This window comes from Cavia porcellus, unplaced genomic scaffold (assembly GCF_034190915.1).
Source record: "Cavia porcellus strain 051 isolate PalLab524CR breed Dunkin Hartley unplaced genomic scaffold, mCavPor4.1 scaffold_24, whole genome shotgun sequence".
Classification (NCBI taxonomy): domain Eukaryota; kingdom Metazoa; phylum Chordata; class Mammalia; order Rodentia; family Caviidae; genus Cavia; species Cavia porcellus.
The window spans coordinates 43,181,922-43,200,400 of NW_026947507.1; the positions used below are offsets into that span (position 1 = coordinate 43,181,922).

The 18,479-nt window shown below is 36.8% G+C and overlaps 1 protein-coding gene across 19 annotated transcripts in view; it reads right to left on the minus strand.

Annotated features, from left to right (window-relative positions):
* Hmbox1 (homeobox containing 1) overlaps positions 1-18,479 on the minus strand; it is a 183,788-nt gene that overhangs the window by 34,606 nt on the left and 130,703 nt on the right. For all 19 annotated transcript variants that reach the window (XR_010042470.1, XR_010042469.1, XR_002789163.2 and 16 more), the window contains one exon: positions 16,574-16,727. Coding sequence is in view for 16 of the 19 variants with exons in the window: in XM_063234528.1 (XP_063090598.1) it covers positions 16,574-16,727 (154 nt within the window). In the remaining 3 variants the exon portion in view is untranslated. The remainder of the gene's footprint in view (positions 1-16,573; positions 16,728-18,479) is intronic.

Here is an 18,479-nt window from a genome sequence, read left to right on the forward strand (position 1 = left end):
TTGTTAAATGTCTTTGTCAAAAGTTACTGTTACTGAGGTGGAGCAAAGATGGCAGATAGATAACAGCCTGCAACAGAGGCTCCCTGAGATAGTCAACTTAGAATTCAACATAATACAGCATGGGGAGTCCCAAAAAGAGGGAGATGAATTCTCTCGTCCCAAGAAGAAACTAAGGTTAGAAAAATCAATCAAGGGGCTGGGGATTTAGCTCAGCGGCATAAGTGCCTGCCTTGCAAGCAGGCAGTTGTGAGTTCAATCCCCGGTACCAATAAAAAGGTAAAAGACAAAAAAAAAAAAAAAAAAAAAAAGAAGAAGAAGAAAAAGAAAAATCAATCAAACAAACAGTCCCAGCTGGCCGTGCCACCAATACAGCCCTGAGCACCTCTGGGCCGCCAGCGAAACAGGCCATCCCGCGCGACCCCCGAAACTGTCGCTGTGGGCCCGTTGGAGGCTGGGGCAGTGGAGCGACTCAGCACCCAACAGCTGCTCCCACCTTCACTGCTTCCTCCCCAGACCCGGGCTGCGTCCCAGAGGGCGCGAGGAGGAGGGCGCCTTTCGGCATCCCAGATGGGGACCGGACTTGCTAGGACGCATCACCACCTTTGCCCTCCCTGCTCACTGTAAGGACTCGAGCCCATGGCGCCAGAGCTGAGTGGGCCCCTGCCGCTGGAGCAGCTCCGAGGTCCCGAGGTGGGTGACTGTGTCTTTGCTGCCCCAAAGCCTGCGCAGCTGGAGCCCCATGGAGCTGCCCCCGCAAATGAAGCCCAGAGAATCTGCTTATGAAAACACCTCGTCAGACAATAATTAAAAATACAGAACCAGAACCTTCGGATTTCCTGCCGTGCTTGACCAATTACGGGGAATTGGGCCTGCCTGCCTGCACCCTGAACTCTAGACTGGGCGGCCTGGGATGAGTGTCCCCACATGAGCCTGAGCCCCTAGGAGGGAGTTTAAGATACCTCAGATAGGGGCTGGGGATTTAGCTCAGCGGCATAAGCGCCTGCCTTGTAAGCAGGCAGTTGTGAGTTCAATCCTTGGTACCAATAAAAAGGAAAAAGACAAAAAAAAAAAAAAAAAAAAAAGATACCTCAGATAACAGCAAATGGGGAGGGCAGCAAAAACCCCAGTCAGCACACTTCTGAAAGACCCTAAGCAATACAGAGAGGGCCAGGAACCAACCCCCCCCCCCACTTGTCTGAAAGAAACTAGAAACATGAAAAGAGACAAAAAACAAACAAACAAACAAACAAACAAAAAACCTCCAGCTGCTGACCCTGGGAAAATAAGCCCAGGAGAGGTAAATGCAGAAGAGAACCAGAGCAGTTATCATGTAATATCAGATACAGCATCAGTGGACATAAAGAAATAACTTTGTGACCTCATAAACACATTTAAAACAGTACTTCTGATCCAAGTGAGGCAAGACATAAAAAGATTAATTAAAGAAATGATAAGCCCCTTCCCAGAGAACACAGATGGAAGAATACAGGAACTCAGAAAAAGAAGAGAAACTTTTCATGAAGAATATAAACAAAATCTAGAATACATGAAACACATCCAAAGAGATTGCCAGGAAACTAAAAACTCCATTGAAAGCTGGCAAAATGCCTTGATAGAAACTAAAGTTAGCCTTTTGAAACTTGAAGAGAGATTTATGGTGTGTGATCGTGAAAGAAAAGATCTCTTAAAAATAACAAGGAACCAGAAAGAAAAAATTCAAAGGCTTTAAGACAACAAGAGGATTTATAATTTAAGAATAAAAAACATGAGCGAAGAAGCAGGAATAACCACAAATGAACTACAAAGACTATTCACAGATATAATTAAGGAAAATTTCCTAAGCATAGGAAAAAGAAATGATATCCTGATAAATGAGGCATACAGAACTCCAGCCACCTACAACCAAAACAGAACTACACCCAGACATATAATAATCAAGATTCCAGAAATCCACCAAAAGAACAGAATATTAAAAGCAGCCAGAGAAAAGCAGCAGATTACCTACAAAGGAAAAATTATCAAAATAATGACAGACTTATCAACACAAACTCTCAATTGAGAAGAGACTGGGGGGAAATACTCCAAGCCCTGAAAGAAAATAACCTCCAACCACGACTGATGTACCCAGAAAAACTCTCTCAAAATGAATGGAGAAACAAGATATTTCCAAGACAAGGAGGAACTGTGGGAGTACATGGCTACCAACCCAACACTACAAAAAATACTGAAGGACATTCCAGAGAGAGATGAAAAAATACCACGATTCCAGCAACAGTGGCAGAGAGGCCTCAATGAACAAGGCAGACAATTAAATAAAGGACAAATAATAGCAGAAGAATAAAATAGCAGAGATGAGGCAGAGATGGTAAGCTATAATCTTTAATATAGATAGCCTTGATACACTTAACAAAAAAGAAACATAGGCAGAGTAGATTAGGAGGCAGGACCAATCGAGATGCTCTGCATAGGAAATACACTCAACCTGAAAGAGGGTTAATAAACTGAGAGTCAAAGATGAGAAAACAATGTTATATGTGAAAGGAAACCAGAGAGAAATAGGGATAACTCGTCCAGCAGCCACAGATAGATTAGAAAGCTATGTCACTTTTGGGCAGTGTAGAACTACACAGCTGGAAGGAAGGAAAACCTTGTGACTTTAGTAAGTAAAGGAGTACAGCTCAAGATCAAGCTCAGGGGTAAAAAGGTTCAGCAACACTCAGATAGATAACAGGTTGGCCCCCTAGTCTAAAAACTTAAAGGAGCTAGTGGGACCCAAAATATACAAAGCACCCTGAGAAAGGGAAAGGGGAGGAATTGTCTAAAAAAGGAAGGCAGAGGACATTGTTAATAGTGTTTCAGGATTTAAAAGTCACAGTAGTCTTATCGCTTTGTTTAGTTTGATTATATTTTGTTCTGGTCTGTCTACTCATATTAGATTTGAGGGCACAGACAGCTAACCCCAAAATAGCAGGTTATACAACAGTAACTATCCTTAATTTCCTATTAACTTACACTGAAACCCTGTATTACTTACACTGTCTTAGTATGACTGATCTTATTTGAAGCTGGTTTGTTAGACTGCTATTTTGCCTTGGCTGATTTTATTCGAATTTGGTATGCTTGATAGTATCAAGTCTAAGAGTAGAGGCCACTACTCTGAAGATGACAAGATGTAAAAGATATCCGTTCCTGTTTCGATTATTAACTGCTTTCAAGTCCTACAATGTCTTCAAAGTTGTGTTTTTATAAAAATAGCTATGTAATGCTATGCTTAACTGTATAATGCCTGATGATGTGGACAATTTCTATTGAAAATAACAAGAGAAAGCATAGTAAGTACTGTAGATCACCTAATATTGTGGTCTTACATGTCTTTTTCATTTCATGTTTATCTAGGAATTTGTTTTGTTGTCTTGTTTTAATCTGTTTTTCCCTATAATACAGAAAGGATAGATATAAATGTAGAGATTCACACATGGGAAGAATTTCTAAAGTATTTACGGGAACAGATTATATAATACATGATGTAATGAACAGATACTCCAAAGAAGAGACACTAAGAAACCCAATGCTAATTCTGCAGTGTTATGATATGAAATCTAGCAATACTATCATTTACTGTTCAGAGTGATATTAGTCTAGTCTCTTATGTTCAATTTCAGCATTCGTAAAGATAAAGACACCTCCTACGCAGAGAATGAGAGACATTATGGTAGTCATCATTGACTTCCCCAAAATCAGGTCTTGAAGACCTAAAAAGACTTCATCATCCTGTAATGATCTGATTAGTTCTATAATGTTCAGTATTTATTCAATGTGTGTGAATATGGGGACAACTATTTGGAAGAAAACTAGAGATAGTAAGATAGACAGTGAAGATCTCCAGTGGACTTGCTTTGAAATCTGTATTTCTTTAAATTATTTCCTTCTAAACTGTTTTGTTCTGTTTAATCTTACCCTCTTTAAGAGAAAAAACAAGCGTGTAGGACTGATAAACATATTGCTAAGTTCTTATTGGTTCGTTGAGCAGAACTGTTTGCAGTGTCATTATTTAAATGTCACTGTGTGCTTTAATTTTGTAACTCGAGCAACTATTTCTAAGATGACAGTATGTATCTTATTGACTATGATTTCTTACTATTTATTTTTCTGAAATTCTGTACTGTATCTACTTTTTTTTTTGTTTTTTTGTTTTTGTTTCTCTTTAAATAAAAAAAAAAAAGCTACTGTTACTAGTATCTAGTTGAGTATGGACTTGAAACCTCCATAAACTGGAAGGTAGCTGGGGATTTAGCTTAGCGGCATAAACACCTGCCTTGCAAGCAGGCGGTCGTGAGTTCAATCCCTGGTACTGATAAAAATGAAAAAGACAAAAAAAAAAAAAAAAAAAAAAAAAAAAGCCAGTTTAGCCATAAACTGGAAGGTAAATAATAACCTTTCCTTCTTTCATTTTGGGTGTTGGGTATTTTGTCCCAGGAACAAGAGAAAAATAACCAAGACAATTATCATACTTAAATGTAAAGAAGCTGAAAAAACATCATTGAATTTCGGACTCTGGGAGAACATGGCGGACAGACAACAGCAACTACTGAAGGCTCTCTGAAAGGCTCGGCTCAGAGGCCAGGAATGATGCGGACTAAGGAGACACGAACCAGTAGAGATATGCTCTGCTGACTCAGGAACGAACTGGGCTGAGAGAATCCAACTTAGAATACAGTCCTGGCGCTAAAATAGGAACAGAAAAGTCTCGGTGTGGAGGCTCGACCCCGCGCCATTGGAAACCGCGATTTGGGTTTCCCGCCGCCCGGGGGCTGGCTGCCTCCACAGCGGCTCGGCAAGGAGAGACGCGCCGAGCTCTGGGAACGGGAGTCTGCGAACGGAGTCGGAAACAGGACGGACAAGGAGGCGTATACGAAAACTGACTGGTGGCGAGGTGAGAGAGAAACTACCCCCTACCACAGTTTGACTCCAGCGGAGGTTTTTCTGGGCTCAGGCAGTCCTGTAAGAGCAGGGCGGGGTGGCAACTCCAGCCACACATTCCCCTCTCGGAAGGGATTGGTGAAAAGTGCCTGGCCTGAGTGACGCTGCTGGCGGACTCCCTAGGCTGGCCTAACCCAGATCCCAGAGCCTGACGGTGGCCCGGAGGAGCGACCGACTCCCGCGTAGGCTGCCTCTTCCGCAACTCCCTGGGGCGCAGCGGTGGGCGGGAACAACTAGCCAGCGCAATTTGATCAGGCTGTGGCTGACAGGCAGGGAAGCCGGGCCTCCTTTGTAAGATTGCATTTTATAAGAAACAGAAAATATGGGGAAGGAAAGCAACAAAAAAGGCTCCTCGGCCCCCAATCCTGAGAATAAGGCAATAGTGGACACCGCACCAATATACATTCAGCGCCATATAGAGAGCCTCATAGACCAATTCAGGAATGAAGTTATCAATGACCTGAAGCTAGAAGTATGCAGAATAGTTAGAGAAATGCTAAGCACCACCCAGGAAAAAGCAGATGGTGGAATGGAAGAACAGAAAAAGAGGGGAGAATTGCTTGATGGAGAAAACAGAGAAAGCATTGAGTATGTGAAGCAGGTTCAAAGGGACTATCAAGAAATTAAGAAGTCTATCCAAGACTGGCATAACAGCTTGAAAGAAACTAGGGACAGACTATCTGAACTGGAGGGCAGACTTGAAACATGGGAGAATGAAATGAAAAACTTCTTAAAAATAACAAAGAAACAAACAGCAATAATACAAAGACAAGAAGATGATAAGAGGAGTCATAACTTAAGGATTAAGAACATAAAAGAAGAAGTAGGGACACAAACAAGTGAACTACAAAAGCTACTCACAGAAATAATCCAGGAGAATTTTCCTAATTTAGCAAAAGGTAAAGATACTCAGATGTATGAGGCATACAGGACCCCAGCTACCTACAACCCTAACAGAGAAACACCCAGGCATATAATAATAAAAATTCCAGAAATTCAATACAAGAACAGAATATTAAAAGCTGTGAGAGACAAGAAACAGATCACTTACAAGGGAATACCCATCAGAATTACAGCAGATTTCTCTTCACAAACCATCAAATCACGAAGAGCATGGGGAGAAATAATTCAAGCTTTGAAAGATAATAATCTCCAGCCAAGATTGAGATATCCTGCACAACTGTCCCTGGAAATTGATGGAAAAACGAGGTGCTTCCAGGATAAAGAGGAACTGGGGGAATTTGCAACCACCAATTCAACCCTACAGAAAGTATTGCAGGATATTCTAAAAAAAGAAAAATACAAAGAACCCAGAAATAGTGGCGGGGAGGCCACAACGAATGGAGCAGAGAACAAAATGAAGAAGACAAACTGACAGCTACTGACAGCAAAAGAGCTCAACAGAAATGAGACAGAGAAGATTGGATGATAGTAACAGCTTTTTTTGGAGAAAATGACATCTTAATAGGTAATGCTGATTTAGTACCATCTTGTTTTGAAGTCTCATCTAGCTTTTGTTCTTCTGTCTCCAATGGTCTAAACAGGTTGTATCTTATTGGATTTTGTTATGTACGATAGTATAAGCAAAAACCTTTTAAAGACAAGGAGATTATACAGAGACCATTGTTCATTTTCTGTTAGTCGATTCTAAATACTCTATAATGCTGTCATTCTCTTAAATGGTTTTACATTGTTTTTATATGCTTAATGCTACAGTATATGAAGTTGTACTCAAGGACTTCAGGGAGGGAGTCAATATGGTAACTATTTTTGGGTCAGGATTATCTGGTGGTGAAACACTATTCTGCTTAAATGGTTATGTTTTGATCTGCCCTGTTTCGCTGTTATGCCCTCTTTTTTTCTCAATCTCCACTCCATTATTTACTTTTTTATTTTTATCCATTTAATTAAAGGGAAAATATAGCAGGATATAATATAGTAACCCACTTTGACTTTCTATTATCTCGATTTGAAGCCCTGTATTACTCTCACCATCTTGTTTTTGACTGAGGTTTCTCTATTCTGTTTTGCTGGATAGTATCAGGTTCGAAAGTTTAGGCATCAGCTGAGAAGATAATGAGATTTATTATAACGCCCATTCTCGTTGACTTTTATCTACTTTTGAAGACCAATGTTTTGGTTTTGTCGGTTTTATTCTTTACGGTTTTGTTCAATTGTATTACAACTATTGATATAGGCAATTCTATTAGAAATAGCGGGAGGCATTATGGTAACCATTGTTGATCACCTTGTATTATGTTTTTATATTATCTATTATATCCACCCTTTTGACTTGACCGATTCTGTTCTGTTATGTCACATTTGGTTTTACTCTCTTCCAAAAAAGTAATAAGAACCGTGGGAGCAATGAAACCCAAAATGTGTAATAGTCACTGTACAAAAGAGAGGAAAAGAAAGTGCTCTAAACTATATAACTGCATGTATATTTAAATGTATAAGATAGAAAATGATATCACAGAGTTTTGTTGGGTCATTGAACAGAACTGTTTGCAGTATCATTGTTGGAATGTCCACTCTACAAGCTTTAGCTTTAATTTTGTGACTTGAACAATTATTTCTAAGATGGCAATATGTAATCCATTAACTAGTGATTTCCTACTGCGCATTTTTTTCTTCTGTAAATCTGTATAACTTGTACCCCTTCACTGTTTTTTTTTTCTTTCTTTTCTTTTCTCCTTAAATAAAAATAAAATAAATAAATAAATAAATAAAAAAAACATCATTGAATTTCATATCCAAACATAATCAGTATCTTGGTCAGACACATATGAAGGAGATATTTTCTTCAGCAAAGTTCACTCAATTCAGCAGCACCACAGTAAAGAAGAAAATAAAATGTAAGTTTCTTTATAACTATAAAGCACTGAAGGAAATTTCAGAGATAATCTGAAAAACAAATCAATTTCTTTTAAAAATGTAAGTTTTCAATTTTCTTATTTTATAAGAAGTAAATTCTACCTGCCTACACTACACTAATATATTTTATGTTTATAGTATGGTTTTAGTTTTATATTATGATCAATTAAGCAACCAAGCACACAGGCTTAAAAGCAACATGTGAGAGGCAAAAAGAAAGAAATGTTTAGATGTTTTTCTGGCAAACTGAAGAACAGAAAGCAAAGAAGAAGATAAAAGTAAGCAGGTAAGGAGAGAAAAAATTATGGGGGCTTAAAAGTCAAGTGATGGCTGGTCCGATGGCAGTGGGTTATCAGAACTTATTATCATTAGTGTCACTAAAGTTGGTATACCACCCCCCTACTGCTAAATTTGACTGGCTTTAAAAAAAAAAAAAGTCAAGTGATGAAAAAGAATTCCATTTACCTACTGATGGTAGATAAACAATGGCTTCTTCATCTTTTCAGAGTATAAGACTTTCCAGGTATTTCATTAGTATGGAAACTGTACAACCATACAATAAGTAGACTGCTAGGCAAGACACCAAGATTATGAAACTATGCATAAAATATGACACCAAGATATGAAACTATGCATAAAAACCCAGTCCTGGGAAACTGATCTTCTAATACAGCTTTGTTATCACATGGATGATTTTGTTCTTTGAACAAAATTTGTTCATATTGTTATGCTAAGCACCAGTTATTTTTGAAAGATTTAATTCTAGGGTAGGAAATATTTTCCTATCCAAAGCCACAGAGTCTCAAAGGGAACAAAGGATCCACACAAACAAGAAATTATTTAGAATCACAGTGATACAGTTTTAGGAACATGAAGGACTGTTAGAATTATATAATATTTATTAGCTGTTAGAAAAAATATACATTGAACAATTTTGTTTTTAAAAATGAGATAGGAATATCATACTTTATTCAAGAAATTAAAAAAAAAAACCTATGGCCAGGTATAGTAGTGTACACCTATGACCCTAGCACTGTGGGAGGCTGAGGCAGGAGGACCGAAAGTTTGACGCCAACTTGGGCAACTCAGCAAAAACCTCTCAAAATAAAAAAGGCTAGGGTTGTAGCACAATGGTAGTGTTTGCCTGGTATGTAAGAGCCACTGGGTTCAATCCTCAATACTGCAAAGAAACAAGGGAGAAAAACCCACAACAGTAATATATTTTAGTTTTATATTATGGTTTTAGTTTTGTATTATGATCAACTAAGAAGCAACCAGGCACATAAGCTTAAAAGCAACATGTGAGAGGCAAAAAGAAAGAAATGTTTAGATGTTTTTCTGGCAAAATGAAGAACAGAAAGCAAAGAAAAAGATAAAAGTAAGGAATTAAGGAGACAGACTATGGGGGATTAAAAAATCAAGTGATGAAAAAAAACACAGAGGAAAGGAACTAAGAGTTAAGAAGGCCTTGTGCCTTATTCATATTTGCATTTCAATTCTTAGTATAAATCTTGGCACACACCAGACAATAACAATGAAAGGCTGGGTTCAATGGAATAGGCTCCATAAAAATTCTGTTTTTTGTTTTGTATGACTATAGTTTCAACAGCTTGGGATAAACAATGACCTGCTTGAACTAATATTTGGGGTTTCTTTCTTATTCCTAGCAATATTGTTGACAAGAAAAATATATATACTAAAAGAAAATGTGGCTTTAAGAAATGAAGGCAGAAGTGGAAAGGACCTCCCAGGTAAATTTTTTCTAAATGCCACAAGTGTAATTAAAAATAATAAAATAACAGGAACCAATATCCAGTCAACATTATTTGGAAACTGCTGTAGAAAGACCAAGAAGAAACCAATCTTCTAGAGGCACTTCAAGCTTGACTCTATGAGTCTCTTTTGTTTCTGTTTTAGTCACATATTTGTAAGTACAAACCATATATGTATCATCACAATTCAGCACATTTTCAGAGTCAGATGACTAGGAAAAGGAACCCTGTCCTTGTAGGTCAGAGTTTTGATGGCCAGCAAAGCACCAGGCAAGCTTACAGTTGTCTAAACCACACCCAGTCTGCAATTAAATATAGAATTTTGTTTCTGGAACTACTGGTCTTAACCTTCACAGTCCATGTATTCTCTAAAATAAATTAAAAGTAAAAAGGAGAAAGAAAAGAGGCTGAAACCAAAATCCAAGTACTAATAAACTATCCTGGGAAGAATTCCAAACTGCAGTAAAGACTGAGAGAATTAAATTATAGAAACCTCAAGCAACATTCTAGAAATGTGTTATAAGCCTATTTGTCTCTTCCATGCTATTTCTCCCAGGATGTACAACACACACTTGTATAATGCATATCTGTGTATCAGACACATGTCCTAATTCAGATTCCTCACCTGTCAGGTTAGTGGCAGGGACATTAACTTTGGAAGTATGATTTAACTATGGTTTGTTACAGTGCCGTGGTTGTGATGCTATTTTGTTCATTAAGACACACTTATTTTTTTTTTGGTCTTTTTCGTTTTTATCGGTACCAGGCGTCAAACTCACGACTGCTGCTTGCAAGGCAGGCACTTATGCTGCTGAGCTAAATCCCCAGCCCCAAGACATACTAAAAATAGGTTATTTTTATTTTTATATGCTTAAATTTTGGGGAAAAGACATATTTTCAAGCTACAGTTAGTTCTTAACTATGATTCCATGCCTGCTGGGGAGAATATATGGAATTAACTTTTAAAGCTAAAATTCTTAAAGCTGTTTGGAGATTACAAATGTAAAAACAGCAAAACCAAGGTTTATTAACGATTTAGTTATATATCTCTCACTGAAGATGAACATAAGAAAAATCTAAGAGCAAAGATAAATACTACATGTATGCTGTGCCATAAGAAAAATCAAACATGCAATAGTTTTAATTAGAAACACACAGAGATATTCACTTGTGCTCATTTGCATCTTCCTGGACACATCCCAAATACAGAGTCATCATTCAGTCACTTTGATTAATAACAACAGAAATTAAGTAATGTTTCTTCACAAGTCTGACTCCAAAGTGGTAATCTAACCATTCCATGCCAGTGTTTCCATCCACTACTGCTATATCTTCTCACACTTGTACCTTTATTTGGTCCAAGTTGCTCCTTTTTCATCTGGATTAACTGTGTTGAACAATCAGTACAAAGATTTGATTTCTACTAAAAGATCCTCTCTTGAGATAAGAATGGAGCGGTACAATAGTCAGGTCTCACTCTTCTGTGTGCTAGTCAGAAATCCTAACATTGCACAGACATACCTGTTTACTGAGCTCAAGGAACACTCAGCCCAAACTGCAGAAAGGTTAATTTCATCAAAGGAACACATCAGAAGCCTCCCCTTAGGGCATAAGGCCTCCTGAACTTCTGCAACAAACTCTGCTCAGGCCTAGTAGGCTCTAGAGAGATGACTCTGTTCCTTTCATCCTGAACTGTTGGATATAATATATTATATCTATCCGTAGCACTTCACTGCATAGCTTGGAGCTCCTTTACTGAACAAAAGGACAGTGTTTATGGACTAAAAGTCACAAAAGTAAAAAAAAGACTGTAGTGAGGATTGAACAAGGAGGGAAATTTATGAGAAGCTCTGATTAATGTGCTGAATGTTCCTTTTTTAAAGCAGCTTTATTGAGATACAATTTACATATCAAACAACTCATCTGTTTCACGTACACAGTTTAATAACTTTTAGTATAAAGTTGTGCAAGCATCACAATTGATTATAAAATTTTTCTTTAACCCTAAAAGAAGCCACACACTGCATAGCTGCTTCTCCTATTCCCACCCCCAGGAAACCACTAATCTACTTTCTGTTGCTACAGATTTGCTTATTCCGGATATTTCTTATAAATGGAATTCTACAATATTTCTTATAAATGGAATTACATAAAATTGTGCTTTGTGATAATAAATGTTTCTGGTACTGAATACTTTAAAAGTCAAACATGTGGAATAGACAATGCAGTAAGGTCAGAGAAGAGGAAAAAAAACAAGCAGCTATACACCATTCACCAAGATACATGCATATTATTGAAGTGCTTTGGATATGGCGAGAGGCAGGGAACAGTGTGTATTGCTGTGTATGTGTGTACATCTGAGCAAGTAGATAATTTGCAGATATTTTCCTTGTCCAAGTGCCTTACTTTCCTCATTCAAAAAGGAAGGAAGGTCATCAAGAGAGTGACAGGGAATTTGCAGAGAGAACACAGTATGAAATAATCATATGGAGAGAGGGAAAGAATGAGCCAGAAAGGCATAGTATGATTGCCTGGCAGTATTAAAGATCTAGTTGAGGTTCATGGTCATGAATTTTAAATAAGATAAGTCAGCAGGGTTTTAGGGTTTTTTCCACCCACATTTAGCTGTAAAAATGCAGAGATTATATAAGCAGAGAGATTTAACTGGTGTTCATTCACTAGCTTATGACTTTAACTACCTAATTTATTAATGACTCCCAAACCTGCATTTTCTACTGCTACTAAAAATCTCCGAATACAGAAACTTTAGGCAACTTCACAGTCAAAGCACTAAGCTGGACTGAAAAAGGAAACTGGTTCCACAATGGTTATGAAGAAGGCATTTTTATATATATTATCTCAAATAATTCTCCCAACTCTTTATAAACAACCATCCCTACACAACAGAAACCTGAAATCCCCAAAGTTGAACGTAAGGTGGTTGAGACTAAATTTTAAGCCTGTCAAACTCTGAAGTGATTCTATTTTTACTTTATTGATAGACTTAACTATTCTTTTTATCAATATGGCAATTGGAGTCCAGATGTGTTGAATAATTAGCCCAAGATCAAACAGTTTTCCAGTGGTACAAATGCCATTTCAGATGAATATTCTTTCACATTTTGATGTTAGGCTTTCTTGCACACTTACTGTTCTGTAATCCTATGTTCAACCTATAGCTAGCTGGGCGGTTTCTTTCTTGAAAATCTTCTCCAGGATACTTTGTGTGTCCCTCCCGTGCCTTCATACTACAGTGCAGCCTGCAATCAGTCATGCTGGGTTACTCCAACAGGCTCCTATACTGACCTTCATCTATTCCCTTCTCTAATCCCAATTTAGAGGTAATCACTTCCTTTCCCTGACTCTCATGAATAAAACATCTATAGTGCAGAAATATGAAGATTAAATATGATCAATTTCATATAATTATCAATAAGATCAATAATAACATACAAGTAAAATCCTACTTAAATGTCAGCCGTATCAAAGGATGCTCAACATCCTTTGTCAGGCAGACACGTAGCTGCAGTGACAGATCACCTACTAGGATGGTTATAACCAAAAGACATGACAGTTTTTAGTGAAAAACTGCAACTCTCGTACAGGGCAGGTAGAATGTGAAATGGTATAACTTTAGAAAGCAGTTTGGCATTTAATTATATTTGTAAGTATTTATATATTTATATGTATATACAAAATCACTCGGCAATTTCAATAGTATACATTTTGAATAGCACCATTATTCAAAATAATCAGAAAGTAAAACAAACTCAAGGGTTCATCAACCAATGAATGGGTGAATAAAATGTGGCATATCTATGTAATACAATATTATTTAACAACAAAAGGGAATATAATTACCAACATATGGTATTTGGTATAGACTTTGAAAGAAGTCACAAAAACATGTATGCATCATGCATAAAAACTGTAATGTCTACAGTGGGCAAATTTATACAGGGAGAAAGATTAATGGGTACATACGGGAAGAAGAGGGCAAGAGAAAACAAGAGGACTCTAACTGGGTACAAAGTTTTTTTGCTGCAGAGGTGGTAAGTATAATTGTGATGCCAAACATGGTGGTACGTGTCTGTAAGCCTAGCACTTGGGAGGCTGAAGCAGGAAGATCACTAGGTATTTTAAGTCATTCTAGGACTTATATCTAGAACATATAAAAATCTGAAAAAAAATCAGATCTCCCCAAATTCAAAGACACAATCCAAAAATGGGCACCTAAGATGAATACATACTTCTCAGATGAAGAAATACAATTGACAAACAAATACATGAAAAAATGTTCAACATCATTGGTCATTCAAGAAATGCAAATTAAAATAACACTGAGATTCTATCTCACTCCAGAGAAAATGGCTATGATCAAGAGGTCAACCAATAACAAATACTGGAGAGGCTATGGGGAAAAAGAAACCCTTCCGCACTGTTGGTGGGAGTGTAGACTGGTACATCCACTGTAGACATCAGTGTGGAGATTCTTTGAAAAAGTAGGATGGGAGGTCCCATTCAATCCAGCTATTCTCTTTCTGGTTATTATTCCAGAAGAATTAAAAACATCATACCCACAGCAATATATGTGCATCCATATTTATAGCAGTACAATTTATAACAGCTAAATCTTAGAAACAACCCAAATGCCCATCTACTACAGAATGAATTAAAAAAAGATGTGATATTTTTATACAATGGAGTATTACTCAGCTATAAAGAAGGATAAACTTGAGGCCAATTTTGGTATATGGTACAAAGAATGGAATAATTTTTGACTTTTATGTTATACCAACATATCTGAGTAAGGTTTTCTTTGATTTTACTATCTGTGCATTATGTATTTATTCATCCATTCAGTCTAGGCAAAAAACATTATGTGTTACTCTAAGACTAGACAATAGAAAATAAAAAAACACCACTTTCACAGAATGAAAATCCTACTGTGACCTTCTGTACTACTGCTATTAACTCTTTCGAAAAGATTTCTGTAATTTTCAACTGTTGGAATAAACCTTATCCTTTCTTTCTAGGTATGCCACATAAGATACAATTAAATAAATACAAAAAATCTCCCAATCCGTGGGTTAAAGATATTTATCAATTAAAATCAAGGTTAAAAATATAAATTACAAGGGGCTGGGGATTTAGCTCAGCGGCATAAGCACCTGCCTTGCAAGCAGGCGGTCGTGAGTCCGATCCCCAGTACCGATAAAAAGGAAAACAAAAACAAAAACAAATCTATAAATTACAGCTAAATGTAATATAAATGTTCACCTTTTTCTCTTGGTGGTACTGGGAATTGAACCCGGAATCTTTACACTGAGCTACATCATTTTTTTTTTAGTTTGTGACAGCATCTCACTAAGTTACCCAGGCTGGGACTAAGCTGACAATGTTCCTGCTTCAGCCTCTAAAGTGCAGGGATTACAAGTGTGCATCATCTTACTCGGCTCAACAACTTTTTAAAATGCAATTAAATTAGTATGACTCTGTGGCTTATTGTTATCTTAGGAAATCTAAAGTCTTTGAGGTTCCATTCTGAAAATGCATTAGAAAAAAATTTAAAAAGCATTTTTTTTGAGACCAAGTCTAACTATGAATTTCATGCTGGCCTTAAATTCACTATGTAGCCCAGGAACAAAAGTTTTGAATTCTTTCTCACATTTGACATTGCATGCTAAATAATGTTGGTATCTTCATGAAAAAAAAAATCAGTGGTTAAGGCAGCACCTTCAGTACTTACCCCAACTAGAAACTAATACCAAAGCTAGTTTTGTTACCTAGAGGAATATATACAGTATTACAAATAATTTAAGTTACTTATTATTTTAATTTTCAGCTCCTATGTGGTAAGTTCCAAATTTTCAAAAAGAACCAAAATTTCCACATAAGAAAAATAGAGTTGATTACTAATGCCAGGTCTCTATAGCAATGAAGTCTCATTTTTTTACTTCAACCACTTAAGCATAAAAAGATTCATTATTCAATAAATAGCTCCTGTTCGTATTTATAATAAAGAATGCAAGGAAAAGAATAGATGAAAATATCAATGGATAATCTATATAATCTCATTTTAGCTACTGGATCTAACATCCTATTAATTTCACCTATAGTACAAAACTAAAAACATGGTCTGAATCACAACACTATAAACCTCCCAATTTTTTAGGCAATAACTTTAATGAGCTGGCAAATAATAATAAACAAAAAGAGGTAGCAAAAGTCCTAGATGACATACTGGCTACTTAAAACTTCATTTCAGAGATGAGGAAGCTACATTTAAGAGTTTGAGAGCTGAACAGTTAAACAGGTCTCAGAGCCTGAGTCATACTATACCAAGTATACCAGTCTACCACTCTGAAATGGAAAAAAATGTACAGTTGAGAAATTGTTGTTTTTCTGTTTCTACCTCTCCACTGAAACAAAATCCTATAGGCACCACTTAAACGTAGGTGACTAAAAGGTTAATTGTACTATAGGAGCTATGGTAAATACAGCATCTGTACCATTTCAGATAGGAAAAATGGCACTAAGATTAAAAACATACTGAATACCTAGCATGGAATAAGTACTGGTGTTAGAGTAAGAGGATAAAGTTACTGAGTTAAAGTAAAAAATACTTAGTCAAGTCTCACTGGCTTATGTAATCCTTTAATATTTCTGATGAAAATATGATTTTAAAGATTGTCCTAAAGTATAATACAAAGATCTAAACTCAAAATACTTTTTCTACAGTTCCTTAGAACTTGGTAGATGTGAACTACAGTTTTGTGAATTCTCACTGTATAATCAATTTGTGTCAATAATACAGCACTTACAATACTCCATAATACTTTCAAGACAGAACTTAAATCCCAAATTACTTGTTGGAAACAAAAACTGTTCCAGTTTATTCCAAGTCTGTCTCCTTCTCATATGAAAAGAAGATGTCTACCTACCTTTCCATGACAGCCAGGCACTCCTTTCTCCAGGTAAATCGGCTCCCTCTCCGCAGTCGTAAGGTCCCAGGTGTGGCAGACACAGGGGGAGGCGTTTGTCTCCACTCAAGGTCCTCTATTGGAATGGGGGCTGGTCTCATACTCAGTGTTGCCCCTGAAATAAGACAGTATTTAGCAAACATCTTGTAATTTATTAAAACCAATACAACATAGAAACCACAAAAGTATGAACAATGAACATCAAGACAATGTATTTTTGTCCTATTGAATCTTGCAGGGCAATATATTTAGTATGTATATTTAATTTTTTCACCCAAATAAAGATGTAAAGAGGTAGAAATACCTCCTTTGAAAAGTCTATCATTAGTTACTTTATCACATCATTCTTCATCACTTTGTCTTTTATCTATTATGCCATTAAAAAAAAAAAAAGCACAGAATCCTCCTCCTTGTGGGAAGAAGGAAGTATGGTCTTTGACTTACTGATGACTTAGTGTAAATTCCTCTTAAAACCTCTCTTGGGCCAGGGATATAGCTCAGCAGCATAAATGCCTGCCTGGCAAGTGCAAGGTCCTGAGTTTGATTCACAGTACAAACAAACAAACAACTGCTCTTGAAATTCCTACACAACAGCTATAATCTTTGTGATCAATACATTCTAGCTATCCCGAATCTTTCATTAGTATTTAGATTTAGAAATCCTTATAGAATACATTCAATGAGATGAACTTAAAAATAACTCCAATTATTGTAAACTCTTAAAGAAAAAAGGCAGGCACAGCAGCACATGCAGGGAGGCTAAGGTAGGAGGCCAACATGGGCTACAATGACAGCCTGTTTCAAAAGAAGTCAAATCAAACAGTAAAGAAAACAAGATGGTATTTGATATGCATTGAGTGTACCACTAAATCAAGTCTTTAAAGATTTACTTACTGATACTACACTATATTCTCTTCTTCCTTCAATGTAATAAAACTTCAATAACACTGTATAATTCAGGTATTTTATTAATTCAGCCTAGCCTTTTCTCAAACACACTGAACTGATGGTCATTTATTTATTCATTCACCATTATCAGATCTCTTTCCTATGGCTTTATTCTATCTCAAAGCTAAAATAAAACAAGAAAAGTCACACTGACTTCTACAGACTTATTTCATATAATTTGAATAGAGCTTGGTATGCTGCCATAGCATTTAATCTCTGGATCGTCTATTATTCTTTAAATACTGTTAAATTCATCTTTCCAAGCGTAATTATGATCATATCACTTTTCTCACCAAAAACTTTAAAAAAATGTTGGGTACAGTGGCACACACCTATAATCCCAGTGCTCAGGCAGGCAGTTGTGCTTCAACTCTGAGCTCAACATGGGCAATTTAACAAGATCCTACTCAAAATATAAAATGGCTTGAGTTGTGGCTTGATGTGAAGGCTCTAGATTTAAGTCACAGTATCACCAAAGCGGGGGAGGGGGATCTCAAGAAATTCCCTCTGCCTGTAGTTTAATCCAAGCTCTTAATATAGCCCTAAAAAGAGCTCAGAGGTTGTATTACACACCTATTAATATATTAGACACAATAATCTTATATTACTAAGTATATTTCTCCATAATAGGAATTATATTCTATCATACCTTTAACGATACCAAGAAGTGTTTCTATTTCAGTACTTACAGGTACAAGTCCTCTCTCTTTCATTTGTAATTTTTTGAGACACAGTCTTGCTATGCTGTCCAGGCAGCTTCAGACTCTAGGCTTAAGTGATCCACCTGTATCAGTCTCCCAAGTAGCTGGGACTAAAGGTATATACCACCATGCTTAGCTCACTTCCATCCTTAAATGGTTACATTTTTATCTATGTAGTTTTTTACGTAGACATCTAGTATCCTAACTAATCCTGGTTT